Below are 24,141 nucleotides of genomic sequence, written 5' to 3' on the forward strand. Positions count from 1 at the left end.
CATTTTGGGGATGGTTTTGTGAATACCCAATTATTTAGGGGTGCACAATAAATAAACCAAGTCAAACAGTTAACCACGTCACCATGTAACCGAGTCAACGCGGTCAACATTGGTCTTTAGACCAAACGCAAAGGCTTGTAGACCAAATCAGGTTTTGGTCAAAACCTGAATACCAAAAACCAAATAACCCAAATATTTTTCTTGATTACTATTTTTTCTTTTTTTTTTAACAAATATTATTTGGCAAGACTTGCAATTATTTAAGATGATATTATTTAAAATAAATTCACCATAATATAAACCAGTTTATCTAATCTTAATTACAAATTACAAGAGTCTCCATAAACTTTCACAAATAAAGAGAAAAGGAGAAAATAAAAAGGAAAATAGAGAAGAGAATAATGAAGTCCCAGAGTACAAGAACCTGGGCATAGAAATTTAATGGAACTTGAGACTGGTCAAGACATTGTTGTTGACTGGATCAGCCAAATGGTCCAACAAGTTCTGGAAAGGTCCAACTCCTGTGACTAAACCTTGAATGAAATAACCTAAAATAGCCAACATGGCCAATCTTCCATTCTTCACTTCCTTCAACTTCAATTCCTTCATTGACTTCTCATCTTTTCCAAATCCTAGTGGGTTAAAGAAAGGTCCACCCGGGTAAGCAGGGTTACCCGATCCACCCAAACCCTTTTCCAAACCTAAGAAATATTGTTTGCCCATGGATCCAGGGTTGTACCAGTCTTGCAATCTCCTGTGCTCAGCAAAACCCATAAGAGCCATTTCTAGTACAAATAGTGTGAAGGGGTCTGCCCAGTAACTGTAAGTTCCGGCGGGTGGAATCACTCCAGTTTGGAACCATGGGAGTGCGGTTTCAGGTGGGATAAGACCGAGTTTGCCGAAGACTTCTGGTGCGATTGCTCCTGCTGCTCCTAACATGGCAAAACGTCCGTTGATAATTTCACCATATGCTAGCCATTTTGGTTCAATAAATCCTCCTGTTCCTTCTGGATCTGAAAGGCCAAGTGGGTCAAACCCGAAATCACCTGGGAGGCTGTCGAGATGAAAAAAAAAAGTCCTCAATTAATATTCTTATATTATCAGTGCATGCACAAGTAGGGAGAGAGTGAGAAAGAGGCGCTTACCTGCCGTCCAAGTAAGAAAGACTCTGTTTGGATGCAAACCAAAGCTGTCTGTTTGCTCCTTGCTGAAACATAAACATGTAAACAATCGTCATGAAATCTGTTTGACAATTTTTTTGGTTGATATAAAATTTAAAAGACAAATGAACAAACTTAACAATATCTATTACAACTTGCAGTAAAATACTATTGTTATTATTATTCATAAGAATTTTGGCAGCTTTGTTACTGAGACTTGTGTGATCTTGCAAACTACAAAATTCTTTATGAACTTAACGCTTCACGGATAAGTAGAGAGATGCAACCGTGCAAGCTTACACTAGCTAACATGCTAATAATAGCTAAGAGTTCTGATCTAATCTGACTATCTGAGCATAGTACTTGCAGTAATTATATGTGGTTGCGAGCTCAGTAGAGACACTAAAAAATCACATCTCAAAAAATTTAGACCAAAGATATGATTGCATTATTTTATACATGGGTCTTTTAAATTCATTTTTTCTTTCCTATGATATTTTAAGAAACTACAAAGTAAGCAGTTTGAACTTTGAAGTGTTCATGATTTGTATAGTTTAAGCTAACCTTAACAGGTGGAGTGGCAGCAGCTCTAACAACAAATGAACCCTTCCTTGAAGAGCCAACGTTAACAGTTGCATATTGAAGTGGTCTTCCTCTGAATACTTGTCTAGCAGCTTCCATTGAAGATGAAGAAGATGAAGTAAGAGAAGATGAAGTAAGAGAAGATGAAACCAAAGTGTGGGTTGCCATTGTTTTTCTTCAAGTCTCTCCTTTTTTTTTAGGTTTTCTTTTTCTTTATTTTTACTCTACCAAAGTTGGGTTTTTGTTGTGCTAAATTTTGTGTCCAAATACTAAAACAAGGGTACGAAAATCTTGGAGGATATGATGTGGCTAGATTAGGTGATGGTCTTAACCAACAACTCATGGACATGTGGCAGGATTCTTGGATAAGGGGATCTTAAGCTAGTTTGGAACTTCAATGACACATGGAGTTGCTCTGAACCAGTAGTTGGTGTCTGGCTCCTGATTTGTAAAGACACTTCAGATTTTTTGTTCGTTTTCCTTTTTACTATATATTTTTTTCATTTGGAAAAAAAAACTGTTGGTCGATTAGATTTTGTGAGATGTATGGTGTTCACTCAATTCTTGTGTGGCCTGTATTTAAGATATAATACTATTCATACATGAGTTATATATGCTAGACTGATGATTGGATGTACTGCCTGAATTTGCTGCACAAATGCAGCATTGCAAATGAGTGACTCTTCCCAACAAAATGGCCCAAGAGTTTAGCTTCCACTAATTTGATGTCATTTGTGTTAAGTGAGAGTGGTAGACTTATACTTAAACCAGAAAAAAGAGCAAATGATTAGAAAATTGAAATTGAGTATTAAGTTCACAAACCTGCTTATTCGTTATGACCTTGACCCCTAGCACTGGGGATGGGCTTAGTTTTTGTAGCTATACAAATGTAACCTGTTATAGGGCGGCATGGTTTATTAAAGGGGCGGCAGTGTGATAGTAATGTCCCTCTAGTTGATTAGGGGATGTCCTATAGGGGGTGTAAATTAACTAGATTACCCTCCCCATTTTTAACCTAAATCAAAATTAAATTGAAAATTTATTTTCTTTCTTCTTCTCTTCTCCTCCTCCCATCAACCGTAACCTCCACTAAAACTCAAATTTCATCGTCTTCGATTAATCGACGATTTGAAAATTAATCGAGTGTAGTGTAATGACTTATATGAGATATGTTTTGAAAACCCAGTTACGATTTGGTTTATTTTGTTCGATTTAAGTTTAATTTCTATCAAAAATTAGGGTTTTAGATGAAAATTGAAATTGAAATTTCTGGGTTTATGTGAGTTACGGTTGATTTTAACTCAATTACGAACCGTAACTGGATATTTTGATGTTGTTACGGTTGGTAATAGTTCAATTACCAACCGTATGTTCTTATATTTGAGAATTTTCTTCAGTTACGGTTGGTAACCATTTTAGTTTACGATTGGTATCGAGCATTTAGTTACCAACCGTAACTGGTTTTACGATTGGGTTTTCTTCAAATTTAACCAGTTACGGTTGGTAGTTCATCTTTTACGAACCGTAACTTCGATTTACGGTTGGTTATGAGCAAAATTCCAACCGTAATTAGCTCTGAAAATGTAAAAAAATTGATTTTTTTACGTACTTTAGATAACTTTGTGCAACAAAAAGCTAGTTGGGACTAATTTAGAAGTATACCCGGTCATTTTCAGGTCCTGGTTATTCATTTTGTTGGTTAATTTCTTCAATTGATTGAGATTGACCTTCTCCTCTAAACTTTTTTTTTAACTCTAAAATTCTGATTTTGGTTTTGATTTTGAGTTAATATAAGTGAAATTAATCATTAACACTAAACTTAATTATCATCACTAAACTAGGTTATCAATTATGAGGGTTAATTTGTCATTTCCAGTACTTTTTTTTTATAAGAGACTCCTTGAATGATCATGGAATGATCCTTTTTGTCCTATTAGAATGCCGCCCCTCTAATAAACCATGCCGCCCGTATAACGAGTTACAAATAATTGTCAAAATCATCATAGTGTTTAAAGTTTCATTGAGAAACATTCAACTAACTCTAACATGGTCGAAGAATCAGAATTTCCCAAAAGCCAGATGATGGAATAATGAGGCCTTGGAAACATTCAACTAACTTTAACATGGCCAGAGAATCAGGGCGTCTGGATGGGTCAGAATTGCCAAGGGCAAGGGCCAAATAAAGGAATATTGAGGCACTTTACCTAACTCTAACATGGCCAGAGAATCGAAAAATTCAGAAGCTAAATGATGGATGACGGAGGCGTTTGACAGATGCTGGTGAAAAGTCGATACACAATTTGTCAGACAGATGAGCGGACTTGGGCGAACCATTTTACCAATTACAGTGGTTATGCACCCTTTGTACTTAGTAGTAAGGGAGTGTGGTGTTTACTTCAGTCTTCAGTAGTGTTATGGTCTTAAGCAGGTACACTAGAACTATAAACAAAAACACACATTGTTAAACATAAATTATCTATTGCTAGAAGAAGTGATCAATTGAGACATATCATGCAGGTGTAAACCCAGCCAATTGATGACTTAAGATAGAATTTTGCGCATTTACAGAGAATCAATAATTCAAGTAGGCCTATGTAAAGGAACACCTTTGCATGATGAATTAGAACTATGAACTAGAAATATTTGCTATTACACAGTAACAACCCACCTGAGCTTATTCTCCCACGTTGCCTCCAATTCTCAAAGATACGTGATTCTTCACGTTGGAGGTGGAGGTACTCATCCATGTCAAACCATGGTTCCTTCGGTTTGCTATCCACTTCTCCGTTCATAATGTTTGCTAAGTCTTTAGAAAGATCAGAAAGGCTGTCACCTCCAGGGCTCCAACTACCTCGGCTGCTAATAAAACAATTGGTTTTGTTGAATCCAGTGCTCATCCCTTGAACAAGTTCCTGATCAAAGACATGTATCAAAATGTCAAGTAGGATACTTAAATCAGAAATAAGCAAGAATATCATGCAAAATACGAGAAACACGGGGTATATTTTAAGCAGAAAATATGACAAGAATTGATACATCATGCTTCTGTTCCAGAGGTATCCAATATTTACTGCAGGGAAAGTCTAAGCGATCGCATCATCCAAGATTAAGAAAGAAAAGGAGCAATTGGGGTTAACATTCACACATGCTGCATGTTGGGACGCTACAATGTATTTCTCAAAATAAAGAACAAAAGACATATCAAAAAGGCTTGCGGCCACTGTAAAGCTACAGAGAAAAATATTCATATGTACTTCTACAAACATAACATATTGGATTAAAAATAAGGGGGCTAGGTAATTGACAGTTCGAAGAAGTCGTAGAATCGAAGCATTTAATTAAAAATAAATTAGAACAAAATACAGTTCGTCATTTGCAGCAAAGAGATCTTTCGATTAAAAAAATTTAAGTTCTGCAAATCAGTTCTGCCGAAGGAGGCCAAGGACTTGCTACCCAAAGAAACTGAATATCTTAGATTCTCGATCAAGGAAAAGAGGGACTTCCATATTAAACCTTTTTTTAACTCCTAATGATCTCCTTCATTTGAACTTTGAGGTCTCTGGTAACAACTAACAAGTTAGACAAAACAAACTTCCGGATTCAGTTCACCAACCACATTCCTTACATTTGTGTAGGTGGGGTTCGGTAACTGGGTGTTACTTTCTGCTCTCCCAGATGGAATTCAGATAGCTATCCAGTAGTTTGTTGTAGTTTACTTCATAATTGTAGTGTCTAAGATTAGTATTATCAAAAAACCAAGAGCATCTTAAAATCATAGTTAAATAGGTTGGCCCATTATCCACTTTGCTAATTATCAGTGAGGTCCCACAACAGAGCTAATAGTCCCCAATCAGTAAGTAGAAGACTGGACAAAGCATCCTTCCAAAAGGAGAGTTTAGTTCTTTTTAAGATTGTTATATTTTAAGACACATATATAATACGAGAGAAGAGATCTCTATTTGTAACTGTTGGTTTAAAGTTTAACCTACTTAATTAACCAATTTGTTTGTCAGGTTTTTTTGCAAGACGAATTGAGTAAAAGGATATGCCGAGATTCAGTTTTTCACATATCTACAACCTACCATCAGAATAATTAAACCAAATTCTGAATCATAAGGTTGAGTTAGAAGTATGAGAAAAAGAGTAAAGAATAGTCAAACTATGATAACATTTGGGAGCATATGAAAAGACTAAAGAGGATAACAGTGTAACGTGAATTACCTGAGCGGTATCATGTACGTTATTTCCTGGCGTCAATGACGCTTTTGACGTACTCTTGCATACTACAGGAGAAACATCACTGGTGGTCTCCCATTCCAACCAAGGCAGAACAACTCCATCCATTTCATCCTTAGGAAGAGAAGTCAATTTCGCTGGAAGTACACGGTTTTCTGCCTCAAAATGCACTGTACAGTCCTTTAAATTTGCCCTTCCACCAATCTTAGAACTTGCATCACTTCTTTCTCCATCCAGTGAAGATATATCAGTGTCTTCAACATTTGAAATGAACCCCTCGAAGTATTTCTCTGCCTCTTCAGTCAAGCATTTAGACATCCTACTTCTATCGTTGCTCCTCTGATAATATCAGAGTAGAAAAATTATCAACCGCGGAGCAACTTGAAAAGAAAAGTTGATGTCTCTTCACTATTGTGAATCTATAATATTTGAAAGGGGAAAATATATACAGCAAATGTAGTCCTAATACTACCACACTAAAAGGATTGAGATCCACCGCAGATAACTATACCTTTCTAACACGTGCTGGCTTCTGCGCAACGGCATTGTTTGCATCAGGAAGCAAGTCTTTAACAATCTTAGAGAGCTCCCTCCCACGTTGCTCTTCAACCACTATTTCAGCTAAAAGATCATGTTTACGCTTCTCCGACTGATACAGTTGAGGAAAAGAACAGTCATATTCATAAGGTACTGAACATTATTCGCCAAATCGGAAGTGACAAATTAGTAGTTAGCAGCTTTCATGTTCCCACTTACTGCATTCTAAAACCCTTTATAAAGGATATACATTAACCAAAAGTTGCAAACTTCAACTCCTTTATTCATTATACATGGTGGATATTCTCGAAATGCTAACCACATTCTAAAATTACATGGCCCAGAAGGAATGAGGAGAAACTTTTGGTCCACCACAGATGTCTCCGGGATATATCCTATTATTGAAGTCATCATACAAGGATTCTATCTTCGCTATTGCAATCTGCACAGTCAGGGTTGTCCAATTGGGATATGTAGGATATTACTCAAAGTAAAAACATTGGCGTACTGCATACTAACCCTAGGCGGTATGTGCAGTATGAATCTAAACATTAGTTAGCAAGCTTTAGGGATACCACAACAAGGAGCACGCCACTGCAAAGAAATACTCGGCGATTTATTTTATTTTATTTCTGGGTTTTAGTCCATACCTGTTCCAGCCTTGTAGCATAACTATCTCTGATCACGGAAACAGCCTGAAGAACATTAGCGTTATTTAATTGCAAGTTATCATTGTGGGTTGAATCAGACGGCTTTGTTTTAACCATGACCTGCAGATATGATGCAGAAGCATATTAAACTTTGCTAAGGAGCTGAGTGAAAACACTACATTTCAAGTTCAAGAGAAATCTGTGTTAAAAGTAAGTTCTTTTTTTTTTTGTTCCTAGTATCGCATCAGTTTTGATCAGTGTTAAAAAGTAAGTTGACACAAGCTAATAGTTACATACTTCTTCAAGCTCCGTTCTTATTTCTTGAACAGCAGATCTAAGCTCTTTACGCATGACATCATACAGACCAGTCTCTCCTCCATCCCCAACAGGATGATCAACCTGAACATGTAGCTTGAACAGTCAAGCTTTCGGAAAGACTTTGATCTTGTTTGGTAAGAGTCTAATGGTAGCATTTATACAATACTTCAATGGTAGTGTGCAATTAGGAAATTCGTATAATATCTTTATCTTCAACTGCTTAAGAAATTAGAAGAAAGAAACCTAACCTTTTTCTGTGCATATACTGCTCGTATTGTCCTCTCCGTCCCATTTCTGCTGGAACGAGCATCCGGTGACTCATCATCAGTTATAGCTGAAGACTGGCTCTGCAAAAATTCAAAATACACTTTTACTATTGCCTCACTTTCACAACTAACGAATGAAACAATGATCTCAGAGAGACCAACAGAGAGTAAAGTTAGCAACTCAAGCACTTTTTAATACTAGAATTTAACGGTTTTTCCTTATAATACTAACGCCGTCTTTCTACTATATAATGCTGCAGAAACACAAATTTTCCTTGCAAAAGCAAAAAATAAATCAAATCTCAGTATGGAGGAGAAAGTCTTACTGAGTAACCATCATGTGATCTTGATAAATCTATTTGACTCAGCGACCTCCTTAAAACACGTCGACTGGTCTTAGCAGTTGGCATATGGATCAAAGATCTCTGATCGTTCACGATTCTAGAACTTTTGAAGTTGGCAGTATTCTTGGAGTTGATAGATTTATCACTCTACAAAATGAAACCGAAGAACAAACTGGTCAACTACATAGATGAAAACAAAATGAACATACAAATATGTCAAATGAAATGGATGGATCAATGAGGAACATTTGTATTATGTTTTATGTTAGGCTGCACATAAAAGGAAAAGAGTCCATACTTCCAAAGATAAGATATTATCTACACCAACAACAATCCATGCACATGAAGAAGATATTGTGATATTGGTTTTTCAATTTAAAAATTCAAGATAGAAAAATATCCTAATAGCTGTTATAAAAATAAGCACTAGTCTATGCACACCACAAATATGAAAAGTTCATAGATGGATGGAACATTCTCCGTAAAAATTTGCTCGTTTAGATAACAAAGTAGACATACAAAAGTTCCAAATTCTAATATATTGCAATTACAAACAACACCTTTCTTCTTATCAAGAACACTCCATAACATTAAATCATAAGTTGATAAAACCTCAATAACTTCGCTATCATTGTTAAATACCATGCTAATGGAGAACCCCTTAGTTCTATATTTGATTCATCTTCTAATTAACCAACTTAAAACCGCACGTAACTATATAATCTCTAAAAATGTATGTCATAATGTTCTAAATCTAAATGTACTTTAGAATAATTTTACCGATTTTTGGAAACAACAAAATATTTTCATTTTTCGTACTCCATAAATTGTCATACATTTATGAGGTACACAAGGCAGTCTATAGCATTTACATAAAACCTAAGCTCAAAATTTCAAATCATCTTCTTCGTGCTTGAATGGACCTCCATTAAAGATCATAATTTCACCTTTTATTTTATCACTATCTAATAAGAACAGGAAGAAAAATAACAAAATGTATTATGCAAAATGAAAACTAAAACTACCTCAGAATCGCTAAATTGATACTTGGCGACGGACGCAGAACGCCTCCTCCTGGAATTATCAACCCCCTTACTCCCGAAGCTATTCTCCTGAATAACCTTTACATCACCTACTGTACCATGTTGTCTAGAAACAGACCTTCCTCTTCTAGAATTACTAATTCCAGAACCACCACCCAAATTACTATCTTGAACACTTGCTTGACCTCGTTGCCTAGAAACAGATCTTCCTCGCCTAGTTATAACATCTCCAGACATAGAATTACTAATACTACTATTACCAGAACTACGAAGTGATGACCTACCTCTATCATGGTTGTTTTCAGAAGGAAAAAACTCGGAAACTAAATCATCAAGACTAATTTCAGGAAACCCAGCTGATCCTCTTTCTGTATTGACAAATTTAGGGTTTTTCTTAGGAACAAGAAATTCATTTTCTATTTCATTATTATAACGACCAGAAAATCGACTTAGACTTCTAGAACGACGATGTCGATTATCTGATTCAGCATCTTTTGTTGATGATGAAGAATTTATTGAAGATCTCTTTGATGTTGATTTGAATGCTGCTGTAGCCATTTCTTGATATTTCAAAAATGAATTTCAAATTAAAAAATTGAGGATTTTTGACATTTTATACTTTTGGGTTTCTAGGGTTTGGAATGATTAGGGGTTTTTAATCATGAAGAGAGGGAATAATAAACTTTGAGTGTAATGAAGGAAGAGAAGGAGGAGGAGGTGAGAAAGGGAAGAAGACATGGATTTGATTTTCTGGGCGAAAGTTTGGCGGAGAAAAATAAATTGAAATTTCCGTGATTAGTAGGAGACCAGATAATCTTTTTGTAACGTATCCGTGTCATTCTTAAATCAATACCCTTATTAGTCTCGTAATTACAAATTTAACCACATCTTGAAATTCGAAGAAAGTTCTTTAAATTTTTTGAATTTGAAATAGTTGTGGGAATCGGAGTTAAACCGGTAAAAGTCCCATAACATTAAGTGCTTGCAAGATAAACAAACTTTGGTGCAGCAGTCGACTACCAATGAAGACAATACTTCTCAAGTAAAATAGACTTAACAGGAAATTAATGAAATGGAATGCACGTGAAAAAGAGTTCTATACGCAACAATCCAGAGATGTAATGTACTAGCACTAAATACTTCCGCCAACAAACTAATAAAAGGAAAATGAGGAACAAAATTGAATCACTACTCACACCTAATGGAAATTGGTGTACTACGGGGAAAATTTTGGAAGAACTACTTGCTTCTCACGTTAAAAGCATCATGGTGCTTCTAATCCAGATGAAAATGAAAGATCCTCTCATCTTATTACTGAGTCAGAAAATAACGCACTGACTAGCATCCCAAGTGAAGCTGAAATCTTTACGGCACTTCAAAATATGCAACCATGGAAAGCAACGACTTGATGATTTTTCACCTGGATTCTTCCAAACACAATGGGGAATTATAAAAAATGAAGTTATTCAGATGGTGTAAAGTTTCTTTATTAATGGAAGAATTTTGCGTATGATGAATAACACCAATCTATGTCTCATCCCAATGGTTCAAATTCCATGAACTCCAAGTGACTATAGACCGATAGCTTTACGCAACATCACATATAAGCTGATAACAAAAATATTGTCTTTGAGACTTAAGTCATTAATGAATAAGATGATATATCCAATGCAAACAACTTACGTCCTAAAGAGGCGGATAAGTGATAACATTAATCTTGCAAGGATACATTGTATGAAGAAAAAGAAAAGAAAAAGGTTGCTTGGCGCTAAAGATTGATATGCCGAAGGAGTTTGATCGAGTTGAGTGGATCTTCTTAGATAGGATTATGAAAACATTTGTAATCTCATACAAGAACGTATCAGCACATCTGAAATTCAATTGATGTTGAATGGGTCACCCTGTGACGCTTTTAAACCCTCAAGAGGAATCAGATAGGGTGACCTAATTTCACCCTATTTGTTTAATTTAACAATGGAGTTATTCACAATATCATTGGCAAGAGCTGACAAGAAAATTCAAGGTATAAAGATCGCGAAGAATGCATCGATGCTATCTCACCTTCTATTCGCGGATGACTGCTTAGTCTTTGTGAAAGATGATCTTCAGAGTGTGAATAATTTATTACAAACAATTAATGACTTTAGTGTTGTCTCGGGCCAACTGATTAACTTCCAAAAATCAACAATATTCTTCTTTAAGCATATACACTCAAGACAGTACAGAATATTACTTCGAAGACTAAAGATGAAAAAAATGTCTTTAGACGAGAAGTATCTTATGATATCACTATTTCTCAACAGACGCAGAATTACATCTTTCTCAAGTCTCGTTGAGGGTATGAAGACAAGGCTACTAAAATGGAATGGTAAGTTCTTGACACAATCGGGAAGATCAATCATATTGAAGCATGTCTGTAGCGCAATGTCATCACATTAAATGTTTCTTCTTCTTTTTTTTAATTCGTAAGGAAACAATCAAACAAAGGGACAAAGTCTAGAGGAAGTTTAAAAAACATGATGGAAAAGGAGTTTATCTAACATCATGGACAAAAGTTAATAGTGACAAGGCTCTTGGAGGAATGGGTTTTCGAAATCTATTATGTTTCAATCATGCATTATTGGCTAAAACAATATGGTGATGATGTAACAACTCACAACAGTTATGGCAAAGGCTTTAAAAGAAAGGCATTTTCCAGATACATCACTTCTTCATGCACCAAAAAAGAAGAATTCAACATGGGTATGGCAGAGTATCTACAATGAAGTTCAGTTTGTTTGGAAGTATAGCTTCTAGCTGTTAGGGGATGCCAAGAAAATACCCACATGGAAAGATAATCGGATCACAGGCAAGCAAATACCACCAGTTCCAATCACATAATTTTGATATGGTTATTAATTATTACATGATGGCTGATTTTATTGACTCAGAAACAAAAACTTGGAAGGTATCAATAATTCTGCAACTTTTCTCAACTCAAGATGTTACTAAGATTGCTTCTATGAGAATACCATAATACTCTCAAGACAGACTAATGTGCACTCATACTCGACATGGTAAATTCACAATAAAGTCAGCATACCAAACTAGTAGTTATCAGGAAATTTTATTAACGAGGAAAACCACAAATGCAGAAAAACCACGGACTTAGTCCAGCTTTGAACACCACACTGTATTAAGCCGCTACAGACACTAAGCTACTACCAATGAACTTCGGACTGGAATGTAGTTGAGCCCTAATCAATATCACACTGATCAAGCTACAGTTGCGCTCCTTACGTCTCTGAACCCCAGCAGGATTCTACGCACTTGATTTTCTTAGCTGATCTTACCCACAACCAAGAGTTGCTACGACCCAAAGTCTACGACTTGATAAACAAATCTGTCTCACACAGAAAAGTCTAATGGAATAGATAAATATGTGTCCTATAAAAATACCTACGAGTTTTGTTCCGTCTTTTGATAGATCAAGGTACACATGAACCAATTGATAAACCAGATTTATATTCCCGAAAAACAACTTAGTATTATCAATCACCTCACAATAATCTTAATCGTATGGTAGCGAAACAAGATATTGTGGAATCACAAACCATGAGACGAAGATGTTTGTGACTACTTTTAATCTTACCTATCGGAGATAAATCTCAAGCAAATCTTAGCAAAGATAATACTCAATCATGATAGTAGAAGTAAGATCAGAACATGCAACTACAGAGAAAATAGTTGTCTGGCTTCACAATCCCAATGAAGTCTTCAAGTCGTTAATCTACAGTGTTTCATGAAAAACCTAAGGTTAAAAGAGAATCGACTCTAGCCACAACTAATATCACACAAGAGGTATGGGGATTAGGTTTCCCAGTTGCTAGAGTTCTCCTTTATATAGTTTTCAAATCAAGGTTTGCAATCTAAGTTACCTTGGTAACAAAGCATTCAATATTCACCATTAGATGAAAACCTGATTTGATTCAAGCTAATATCTTTCAACTGTTAGATCGAAACTTAGCTTGTTATACACAAATGAAATATACCTTCATTTAGATTTGAGTAACCGTACCTAATTGTGTACACTAGGTTGGCTCAAAAGTAGTTAACCGTGGTTAAATATATGGACACTCTCATATCAACGTTATTCATCTTAATCATAACTAGTTCAAATGAAACTAGTTAAAGAGTTGTTCAATTGCTATATTCTCATAGAGGTATACAAGAACACAATTGAAGCAAAATAGGTTTGATTCACTCGAATCAATTCATGAACATTATAGCCACGGTTTGCAAAGAATGCATTCCTTATTATATAAATATATTAGTTCATGTCACAACCAATTTTAGAACTTTAACCACTCAAGTATGCAAACGGGTACGCATACTTAAGTAGCCGGACCAAGTTTGGTTTTCGCCAGTATGCGAACGGGTACGCATACCTCCAAACCTAGCAGAATTATCCGGACTCAAACCCTTCACCAATACGCGTACGGGTACGTTTACTTAGGTTCTGGGACTTCTCAAACCAACAGGTACGCATACGGGTATGCATACTATGGTTCCCGGACATGGATTACATATATGCAAGAGTGCATAACATGTTTATAATCCAATGTTGCTTAAGTGTTTTAACTCTATTTAAATCATTGAAACTTTCTTAGAGGATGACAATAGCCGTTTTTACACACTATTAGCATCAAAGCAATTTTCAAGTTATTAAAATAATCATAACGAAACATTCAGTCTGCACCGAATGATTGTATCACACAAACCGTGTAAAATGTTTATCGGCGATTTTCACATGATCATCTTTTGACTTTCGTCAAGAATATAAGATGAACTTGGTTGAAACGAAAGCTTACTAACACATATTTCGAGAAATATATAAGCGAGTTAAACTCAGCTCGAAATCTCAAATGTGCATAATCGAATACTATATAGTAATAAGACTTATGTCTCAATATAGGAGATAGAGTAGAAATAAACTTTCCAAGTGATAGATGAGTTTTAGTCTCTACATACCTTTTGTTGATGAAGTTCCACAAGCTCTCCTTAGTAGTTCTTCATCTTCAATTGATGAACACCGTGAAGTCTAATCCTCAACTACACAATCTATCCTAGTCTGAGACATTACTATAAGTAGACTAGAAATCAAAGACTTGTAGTTTTGATCACTAACATTGACAAACAAGCTTGAGATAACAACGCTTGCGAGTTCGACCGAGCAGTGCTCTAACATTATTAACTATCTACGTAAGCATCTATTTTGGGCTTGCAAATTTATTAATATGAAGTCGAATGATCCAGATGATAAGATGGCTCGATATTCTCGTGTTTTTAAGATTACTAGGAGTTGGATTACAAATCCACCAAATTTTATTGTATCAACATTCCTGGCTGATGTAAACTCTGTTCTAATTTCCAAGCTATTCATAAAATTTATTCTTAGTATAAAAAAAACAGTAATGTCCGACCTTCCTCTAAGAAAAACACAGTTTAGGCGGTACAACATTTTTCCCGGACGAGTTTCCAGACAAGCACATTTTCTTTTGTTTTTTCCAAATATAATCCCAAGGTTACAAAAAAAACATGAATGATAGACGCATTTATGTGTCTATTTTGATCTCGAATTTCTATATTGTTAGTACCCATTTTTGTACTTATTTTGGGTTTTTATGTCTTTGTAGGCGTTTTTGGAGAAATGCTAAAGGGACCCCACTTTGGATAAGGGGTACCTCAATTACTAAGGGGTACCCAAATTTCTAATCGCACCCCATCAGTCAGGTAAGGGGAACTCATGCCCTACCTTTTGAATTATGAATTTTGGCGGGAAAACTTGTTTTCACGGAAAAGAATTAGGGTTGGAATTTTGGGATATTTCTAGAGAGATTCAGTCGCCAAAGTAAGTTGAGTTGTACTTTATTAAGCTAAACATGCCTGTTATAGGTATTTGAATCAACGGAATTGGGCCGGATAATCGTCCTGGAGAGAAAACAAGGTAGTGAATCACATCGGGTATTTTTTGTAAAATATATAAGTTATGTGATAAAATAGGGAGCGTATATTTGCGGTGAGATTTGTTTTTATCATAGAAAGGCATTACAGCTGCAACATATGCGTGAAGAAGACTTGAGGATAAAATATCGTATCTTGGCAGTGAAGAAAAAATCCAGAATTAAACGTATTTTCTAGGGTTATGAAGGTGTATAAAAGAGTTACTCGAGTCCCAGGGAAGGGGATTGAACTTTATCGAGAATTTTGGGGAAGTTTGGAGAAGAACAGAGGACGAAATCAAGAGTTGCAGGAAAGCTGTTCTGCTGCTGAAGAACACGAAGAACATTAGACGCAAAGGAACAGTCGCAAATTTAACAACACATCTCTTTTATAGTTTATTGTAAAAATGTATTCGCACCACTCATATCTTTTATAAATCTCCACTTTTCACCTCTTTGTACACACTTTTGAGCTATAAATAAATATGATGAGCGTATTTTCGACATGAGGAGTTAAACCCCAATACTGAGACAATGGAGGAAGCCATGTTTCGCAATTGACTGGTAATAATTATTGATTCTTTGTGACTTTTTACAATTGTTTTAAATGATTTATGATTTTCATTGATTTTGTTTGATAGTGTATGCTTAGTCTAAGAACTCTTGATGCACCATGCTTATGATTTACATCTAATGCTTTATAAAATCTACCTTGGCAAAGAATAAGAGTCTTCAAAAGAGCTAAAATTGTTATGAATCAATATTTGAACCAATTGATTGTGATTAATGGTGGAATCCTAAGGCTTATTTTGGTATTGCTGCAGCTTTTATAAAAGCACTTTTCTGCTGTGCATTGTTGTGTTGTGCTGTGAGACCAAAGCAGTTAGACGTTTGGTAAAATATTGATTAAGTTTAAAGCTGATTAAAAAAGCAACCAAAGTGTGTTTGGCAAAGTATTAGATTCAACTATTGTTGTTATGACAAATGACAAAAACAGACATATCTCTGAAAATAGTTTTATTCAATTTTAAAGGGTTTAAAAATAATTATCTTTTTTATTTAAAAAAAATATATTAAATATTAAATTAACTAAGTGTTACTATTATTATGATTGTTAAAAAAAATTTATTTTACTTAACCACTTTTTAATATATATATATATATATATATATGCATAATTTTCAAATAAAAAATCAAACTAAAATTAAGTAATTATTAAATATTTGTTTTTATTTTTATTTTTGATAAATTAAATGAAATGGTATCATAAAATAGTTTGAAAATAAAATATAATAATATTTAGAGAGTAAATTATAAGAAATAAAAAATTGATTGTATATATATATAAGGGTAATTTTTGTCATTCACAAAATAAAATAGGGACAAAAACGATAAATCAAGCATTAAATTTTGGTGGGACCAAAGCTTATGCTTTTGTAGATTTTAAAGCTCCTCCTCCCAGCTTTTAAAAATTGAGAAATTTGGGAAGTGCTTTGGGTAAAAAGCACTTTGATTTTTTTTTACCAAACACCAATCTCAAAAATTATTGACATATATAGGTTTTGAAAGTGCTTTTGGAAAAATAAAAGCATTACCAAACCCATCCTAAGTCCCGGTCTCTCGTAAAATTGTTATCACTTCTATTTAATTGCTAGTTTAAATCTAAAATCAATCTTCACACGTCCGAGTTGAACGAATCTTTACTACCACTTTCTACAACTTGTTAAAATCGCATCAATTTTTGGCGTCGCCGACGCAGACTTGTATTTAGGTTTTAGATTTATTTTTAATTTTTAGATTTTACATTTTTTTTTGTTCTCTTTTATGCCTTTGGTATTTTTCGATTCAGATTTGGAGCCAAGTTACAAGGAAAGAAAAAGCGCTAGAAAAGGAAAGCAAAGCCGAAGAAAGAAAAAAAAAGAGGAATCCAAAAGGAGTGAAGAAGATATTATTTTTATTTTTAGAAAATTGTAACAGGGTTTTTTGTAATTTTTGTAATTTCTATTTCTATTTTTGGACTTTTTGGAATTTATTATTTTATTTTATTTTGGACATTCTTTTGGGACTTTAATATTTTTAAACCCTACAAAAGGGTAGTATTGAATAAAAACTGCTGCAGGGAAGGAAGACTGTTAGGATACTATCTTGGCCCCTCAGGTTCGTACACTGACATAAGAGTCGGTGGCCTGAGTCGACTACCACCGATTCGTCGCCCGTCTGGTACGGGAGGTAAAACTCTATCCACCCACGAATCCCCTATTATTGGGTTTTCTTTTGTGTTAAGGCTTTGAAAATACAAAAATACACGTGCACACACCAATTGCACCTTCGTCAGAATCACCGAGTTTAGGAAAACTCGTAGAATAGTAAGATGAACATGTGCCTTGGGCCTTATGGGAGTTACCAGATGAAAGTCCACAAACCTCAGCCTCGTACCTTTGACCAGTCTTTGACTGTAGGTATATTTTGTTGTAGGCAACCCAAGCTTACTTGAATTAGTGAGCCCAGTATTTGCATGTGCATGGATTTTTTCTGAATTCTTGTGTATGCCTGAACGTAAAAGAGACACGCTAGGTCGATTTATTAAATAGAAATCTAGTAGTTCTAAGAGTCTCGATTACCTTAATTTAGAAAGTCCAGTTTTAGAACGTTCGTCTGTTACTAAGGAGAGAACCCTTAAGAATCCAATAGTACCAAAAATGGCAACTTCGAAAGCCTTGCTGAATCTTATTAGGACCACTCGTCCACGTGCATTAAGTTAGCTGAAAATGATGCAACATATGAACTGAAACCAGGGACCATACAAATGCTCCCAATCCTTTTAGGGATGGAAAATGAAAACCCATATTTCCATGTTAGGGATTTGAGGAAATTTGTAATACTCTAAGGATTAGAAACCTAGATGATAAAGAACTAAAACTTAGGTTATTTCCTTTCTCCCTGAAAAATAAAGCTAAATCTTGGCTGTATAGTTTGACTTCCGGGTCAATTGAAATATATGAATAAATTACATCTTCCTTTTTAAATGAACTTGTTGATTGTGTGCTTGCAATGAAAGTAAGCTGAAAATTAATTAATATGGCATCTTGTAGATAGTAACCATGGTTGTAGAACTTAACTTATAGAATGTATTATTTAACCTACCTAATATCTATCAGTGAAACTAAAAAATGTACAGTTTGAACTATCTAATATCCTATGGGTATGGCATCTTGTTGAACATGAATATTTTGTACACATGTTTTTTTCTCTGCGGTTTAATATAATAAATAGCCAATAATGGTTTGTAATTTTTACCCTGATGATTTTAGTGAGCAGACACGGATTTGGTTGACGAGTGTTGTTTATGGTCATCTGAAATAGGCTGAGTTCTCCATGACGCTCATGATTTGTCACCAGAAAGTCAAGCATTATTGCTGGTATGTTTTCTAGAGCACGTCATTCGTCTCTTCTGCCTTTTGGTCTCGGTTACGAGGTTTGCAAAGCTGGTTAAATCTCTTTTCTGTGAAGAGCTTTACTAACAAATGCTTGCCAAGGCTTTGGAAATTTTTCTTGAAGCAAAGTTATTTTTATTAGGTGTTACCGACTTTTCAACAAAGGTAAGAACATTCATAAAAAATCACGTCCTTTTGTTTTTTTCCAAAGATAATCCCAAGGTTACAAAAAACCATGAACTAAATACATCATTATTGACCGCAAATGACTTTCATAGAAGATTAACTGACAAATGTCCAGTAACAAAATATCTAGTAATAGTAAGATTTGTGTATATACAAGAGAGTTTGGATTGTTTAAGCATGATCTACAATCTTAGAACATATTTAATTTTCATTATGATGACCACCTCCTTTTAAGAAACAATTGCAATAAGAGATGGTTGGATAAACTGTCGGAAAAGATCATCACCAAAACTTGGAGCAAATGTCGATCAGATCGTGACCAAACTTAAGAACACGTTATATAGAAAACCAGATTAGAAAGTAAAAAACGAACCCAAAAATCCTAAAACCATACCTAATAACCGAAAAAAAAGTAGAATTGTAATGTAATATCTTTTCCATTTAATTCTTGTACTCTCTGTATGTAAAGAGAGGAACATAGAATTGTTGAGACTTACTATGGTTACTGACGAAGACTGAAGCGGTATCGAAGATATCATCCTTCAGTAATTACAGACTAGACTTATTCCGTTTTTATATTTTGTTCTTTCAAATCCAGGAGCGGAAGTACGTTAAGGCTTCCCCATTCTGAAGCTAGGGGTGAATCAAAGAAAATTATTTTTGAGGCTAGTAAATGATAACCAAAATTCGGCAAGCCCAGTTATACCTACTGTCAAGCCGTGTTATGATTTTAGTTGAGAGGTTCTCAAAATAAGTAATGAGTATGTGATGTGCATAAAAGACGTTGTTCTCCCTCAGCTTTAATTTATTCCAGCGGGAGAAAGAAAGAGGTAAAATAGGAAAACCTAGGTAAGGTTATTTGAAAAGTTTGGGTTACTGGTGATTTTCCATTAAGTTGAGTTGAGAATCTCTCTGAGCTTTCATGAGAAGATTTACCTTTTTAAATATCCATATGTGTGTCTATCTAATAAGTTAAGGTTCGTGATTACAGGTAGATGTTGTTGTTGTCCAAAGTAAGGATATTCTAATACTTTTGTTATGTGAACAACTATGTTCTTCTTAGAACTTGTTGATTGTGTGATTGTAATGAAACTAAGCTGAAATTTAATTAATAAGGCATCTTGTAAATAGCAACCATGGTTGGAGAATTTAAGTTATACAATGTATTATTTAACCTATCTAATATCCATTAGTAAAGTTAAAGAATGTGCAGTTTGACCTATCTAATATACTATAGGTATGGCATCTTGTTGAACATGAATATTTCGTACACATGTTTTTTTCTCTGCAGTTTAATATAATATACAACCACTAATGGTTTGTAATTTTACCCTGATGATTTTAATGAGCATATACGGGTCTGGTTGACGAGTGTTGCTTACGGTCATCTAAAAATAGGTTGAGTTATCCATGAGGCTCATAATTTGTCACCGGGAAGCCAAGCATTATTGCTGGTTTGTTTTCTAGAGAACGTCATTCATCTCTTCTGCCTTTTGGTCTCAGTTACGAGGTTTGCAAAGCTGGTTAAATCTCTTTCCTGTGAAAAGCTTTACCAACAAATACTTTCCAAGGATTTGACACATTTTTTGAATCCAAGTTATTTTTATTAGGTTGTTGATGGTGGTTTTTAGTTCAGGGCTAAAATTGTGAAACCCTGTGCTTAATGTGAAAAGACGAGGGTACCCAAATATACCTCAATCAAAAACTTTTCCACCTATAAGTCCTTTCTCCGAAAGTGGTTGTCTATGGACTGACTCGAGACAGTACAACTAATCGGTTCACACTTCGTATGATCGTCTATAGATACGAGATCGAGACAATACAACAACGAAGTATGTTTACTTGATAATTGGTTCGGACTTAACCAAACACAATAAGATTGCTATCAAGTAAATATGAATTAAATTTTGTGTATTTTATTTCTAATTATAATAAAACAATTATAATTGCAGAAATAGAAAAGTAAAAGACACAAGCAAGATTTTGTTAACGAGGAAACCGCAAATGCAGAAAAACCCTGGTACCTTGTCTAGAATTGAATAATCTCAGGATTAAGACGCTATACAAAATCTAAACCAACTTCGTATAGTTGAGACTAAGCAACTAAACCTATAGTTCACCTAGTTCCGTTTATATCTCCGCGCCTCCAACTTTTAATAAGTCACGCACTTGGAACAATTCTTTGGTTCGTATTCCAAACAGTAAAGGAACAACAAATCTGTTTGGTAACAACTCTTTTCAATCAAGTGATATGAGTTTGACAAAAGGCTCTTCCGTTTATCCCAATAAACTCCTTTGTCGGGTTCTTAGATCAATATATTCAATAACTACCAAAGTAATTGTCAAGACTATGCAATCAATACTTTGAATCACAAAGAAACGTGTTGATGCCGATCTACTCAACTAATCAATCAAATCTATCACAAGGATAAACCGATTATAGTTGGATCCCCAGCCGATTAAGTTTTGTGCACACCAAACATTACGAACTCAAACAAGAAATCTTCATCGTCTTCAAATATTCTTAGATCTTCAATAAACACCTGCATACAATCAACTTGAATCTCTTGTGATCAATCACACACAGAACGGAGTCTGTTAACGTTGGATTCTCACAAGACGTCTTTAGATCTAAAAATAGTCTAAAGATCTCCCGTCGAAACTTCGATCTAGTTTGAGTGAATCTTATATCAGAAAAGAAGATTCTCAAGCATAAACAAGCTAGGTGCAATCAAAGTTAAACAACCGTTAGTCAATCAAATCAATTGAAAACTAATAATGAACTGCAATGATCTAGTTTCCCACCAACGGTACTCGTAGAGCTTCCCAATCCCAAAGAAGTATTTAAAACGAGCGATCGTAAGAGATTTCGCCTAATTAGGTTACTTTTCTCTCCGAATAGACGGCTCCACCAGTAAAAACACGACAAGGTAGTTTTGTTGGCTCTGAGGATTAGTTTTCTCGAAATGCAAACTTCGTTGTTTATAGACCAAGGAAGTTTGGACACCAAGGAATTTCCAAAACCGAAAATATTCTCAAGATATGCAATATATTTCCAAATTCGGTTTCCATAATTCCTGGAAATGCTTTGTCCAAATATTAACCGAAATCTCAGTAGAAAATATTCAATTAATAAATGCAGATTACCAATTTTCACTTTCTAAAGATATGTGTTTAATTGCTGGAAATTAAAAGCATATTGTTAGTACCCAGAAATATTTCCAAGCACTAAACACGATGATTTTGGTGTTGTTGATGAAAACAGGGTTAATAACAGGAAATAACCAAGAATAACAGACACACGAATTTAACGTGGTTCGGTAAGTTTTTCCTACATCCACGGACGAATCCCCTTGGGGAGTGATATTTTATTGATATCGGAATTACAATGGAATTTTTTTGTATTCGCTAGCCCCCTCTTCCCTATATCAGGGCGTCCCTATTTATACAGTTGAACATCTAATTTCGAGATAAACTTAAACGGCATTAACTTTCCCTGCATGCCTCCTGGAATTAATTCTGCATGAAACTTCCCTGCATGCCTCCCTGTATTAATTCTGCATGAAACTGCCCTGCATGCTTCCCTGTATTAACTCTGCATGAAACTGCCCTGCATGCCTCCCTGTATTAATTCGCTATGCTGGCAGACTGGATTGACTAGCTGACATATATAATGGGTTGGCAGTATGGATGGAGGATTCCGCCTGTGGACAGTGTTGGGCAACATGGCTCGGGGAGATGGCCGGGGGACATGCCCGGGGAACATGCCCGGGGGAGATAGACGGGAACAGGTTGGCAGCATCGCTGGAAACATGACTGAAAATTGGCTAGAGGCGCGACTTGCAACTTGACTTCGACAGTTGACCGACAGTTATTAATTCTGCATGAAGCTTCCCTGCATGCCTCCCTGTATTAATTCTGCATGAAACCACACTGCATGCCTCCCTGTATTAACTCTGCATGAAACTGCCTTGCATGCCTCCCTGTATTAATTCGCTCTGCTGGCAGAGTGGATTGACTGGCTGACATGCATAATGGGTTGGAAGTATGGATGGAGGATTCCGCCTATGGACAGTGTTGGGAAACATGGCCGGGGGACATGCCCGGGGAACATGGTCGGGGGACATGCCCGGGGAACATGGTCGGGGGACATGCCCGGGGGAGATGGTCGGGAACGGGTTGGCAGCATCGCTGGCAACATGACTGGAAATTGGCTAGAGGCGCGACTTGCAACCTGACTTCGACAGTTGACCGGCAGTTGACTTTGACCATTGACCGTGCGCTGACTTCATGGAACACTGATCGCAGTCGTATGCGTCAAAAATGATTTCACTTTCTCACTTCAACTAGATGTAAATATAGTATGTGATAAGAAATAGTTCGTTCCCTCAGAGAGGCTTCTGCTGTTAAACAATTTCGGTTTCTTAGTAACCAAGGTTTTTTTTTTTTATTTTATCGAAGCAATAAAAATGAATAGAAAGCAAAAATGAAATAAATGTAACAACCAATAAGGGGGAGATATTGATCATGGGATAGTATCATTCACAAACATGTATTTTCATCAATGACTAGAATTGATATTTTAATCTCTCATTTATTTAAAGTCCTAGGATACCTTGATCGCAAGAATATCCCGCTAATTCCCCGATTTTATCACAACCACATTAAAAGATGCATATGTGAATTCTACCTAGAAAGAAACCTAAAGTGTAAAAGCACAATTAAGTTTAACTCCCTAAGAGCAATAAATTTTATGGAATAAGACTAATCACCGAACGTGTAAAAGCACTAATTCAATTTGACAAAGGTTATGATTCAAATGTGACTAGTAGGATATATCACTACAAGCACTACTCACATTTATGCTACTTGTAATCAGGAATTTATCACTTTTTCGTATAATAAAACCTAATCTATCAATAGATATGAAGACCAACTAATTGATTCCGGACTCAATCAAACTAGCACTCAAATCATGCAACAATATTAACAATGAATCATAAACAATAAAGTTGAGACAAAACTAATCCATTGATTTAAATATCATGCTTGAGAAATCAACTTTTATCCCATAATCAATAATTGTGTTTAGTTACTCATAATAATGGAGTTCATCATAATCATTTTCATAAAATAATGAAATGAAAAATAAACAAAAAGCAAACCCTAGTCGAATTGCCGCTCTCTTCCAAAACTCCAAGTAGTAATACCTTCTCCCCTCAAGTTGTTGAAGACTTTCTCCTTTTCAAAACTAGGTCATAACCTCCAAAGTCCATCACCAAGATGTCCACCAAGCCCATGTGATTAATGCGTGAAAGTATCGCAATATAAACTCTGAACCCGAAAAAAATAGTCACCGGAAATTGACCGGCAAAGTCAACAGTCACCGGTCAGTCAACTCAGT

At 35.4% G+C, this 24,141-nt stretch overlaps 2 protein-coding genes across 2 annotated transcripts; both read right to left on the bottom strand.

Moving 5' to 3' along the window:
• Positions 1 to 256: 256 nt before the first annotated feature.
• On the bottom strand, positions 257 to 2,003 carry LOC113302304 (photosystem I chlorophyll a/b-binding protein 3-1, chloroplastic-like). The gene is made up of 3 exons (XM_026551213.1): positions 1,725 to 2,003; positions 1,146 to 1,207; positions 257 to 1,054 (listed from the first exon to the last, which is right to left on the bottom strand). Exons 1-3 carry the CDS (start codon positions 1,908 to 1,910, stop codon positions 439 to 441), a joined length of 864 nt encoding a protein of 287 aa, XP_026406998.1. The 5' UTR covers positions 1,911 to 2,003; the 3' UTR covers positions 257 to 438.
• A 2,197-nt stretch (positions 2,004 to 4,200) lies between these two features.
• Positions 4,201 to 9,973, bottom strand: LOC113302306. The gene is made up of 8 exons (XM_026551214.1): positions 9,119 to 9,973; positions 8,076 to 8,240; positions 7,732 to 7,830; positions 7,463 to 7,564; positions 7,166 to 7,285; positions 6,490 to 6,627; positions 5,964 to 6,317; positions 4,201 to 4,654 (listed from the first exon to the last, which is right to left on the bottom strand). Exons 1-8 carry the CDS (start codon positions 9,692 to 9,694, stop codon positions 4,376 to 4,378), a joined length of 1,833 nt encoding a protein of 610 aa, XP_026406999.1. The 5' UTR covers positions 9,695 to 9,973; the 3' UTR covers positions 4,201 to 4,375.
• Between the last annotated feature and the right edge of the window lie 14,168 nt (positions 9,974 to 24,141).

Source organism: Papaver somniferum, chromosome 8 (assembly GCF_003573695.1).
Source record: "Papaver somniferum cultivar HN1 chromosome 8, ASM357369v1, whole genome shotgun sequence".
Classification (NCBI taxonomy): domain Eukaryota; kingdom Viridiplantae; phylum Streptophyta; class Magnoliopsida; order Ranunculales; family Papaveraceae; genus Papaver; species Papaver somniferum.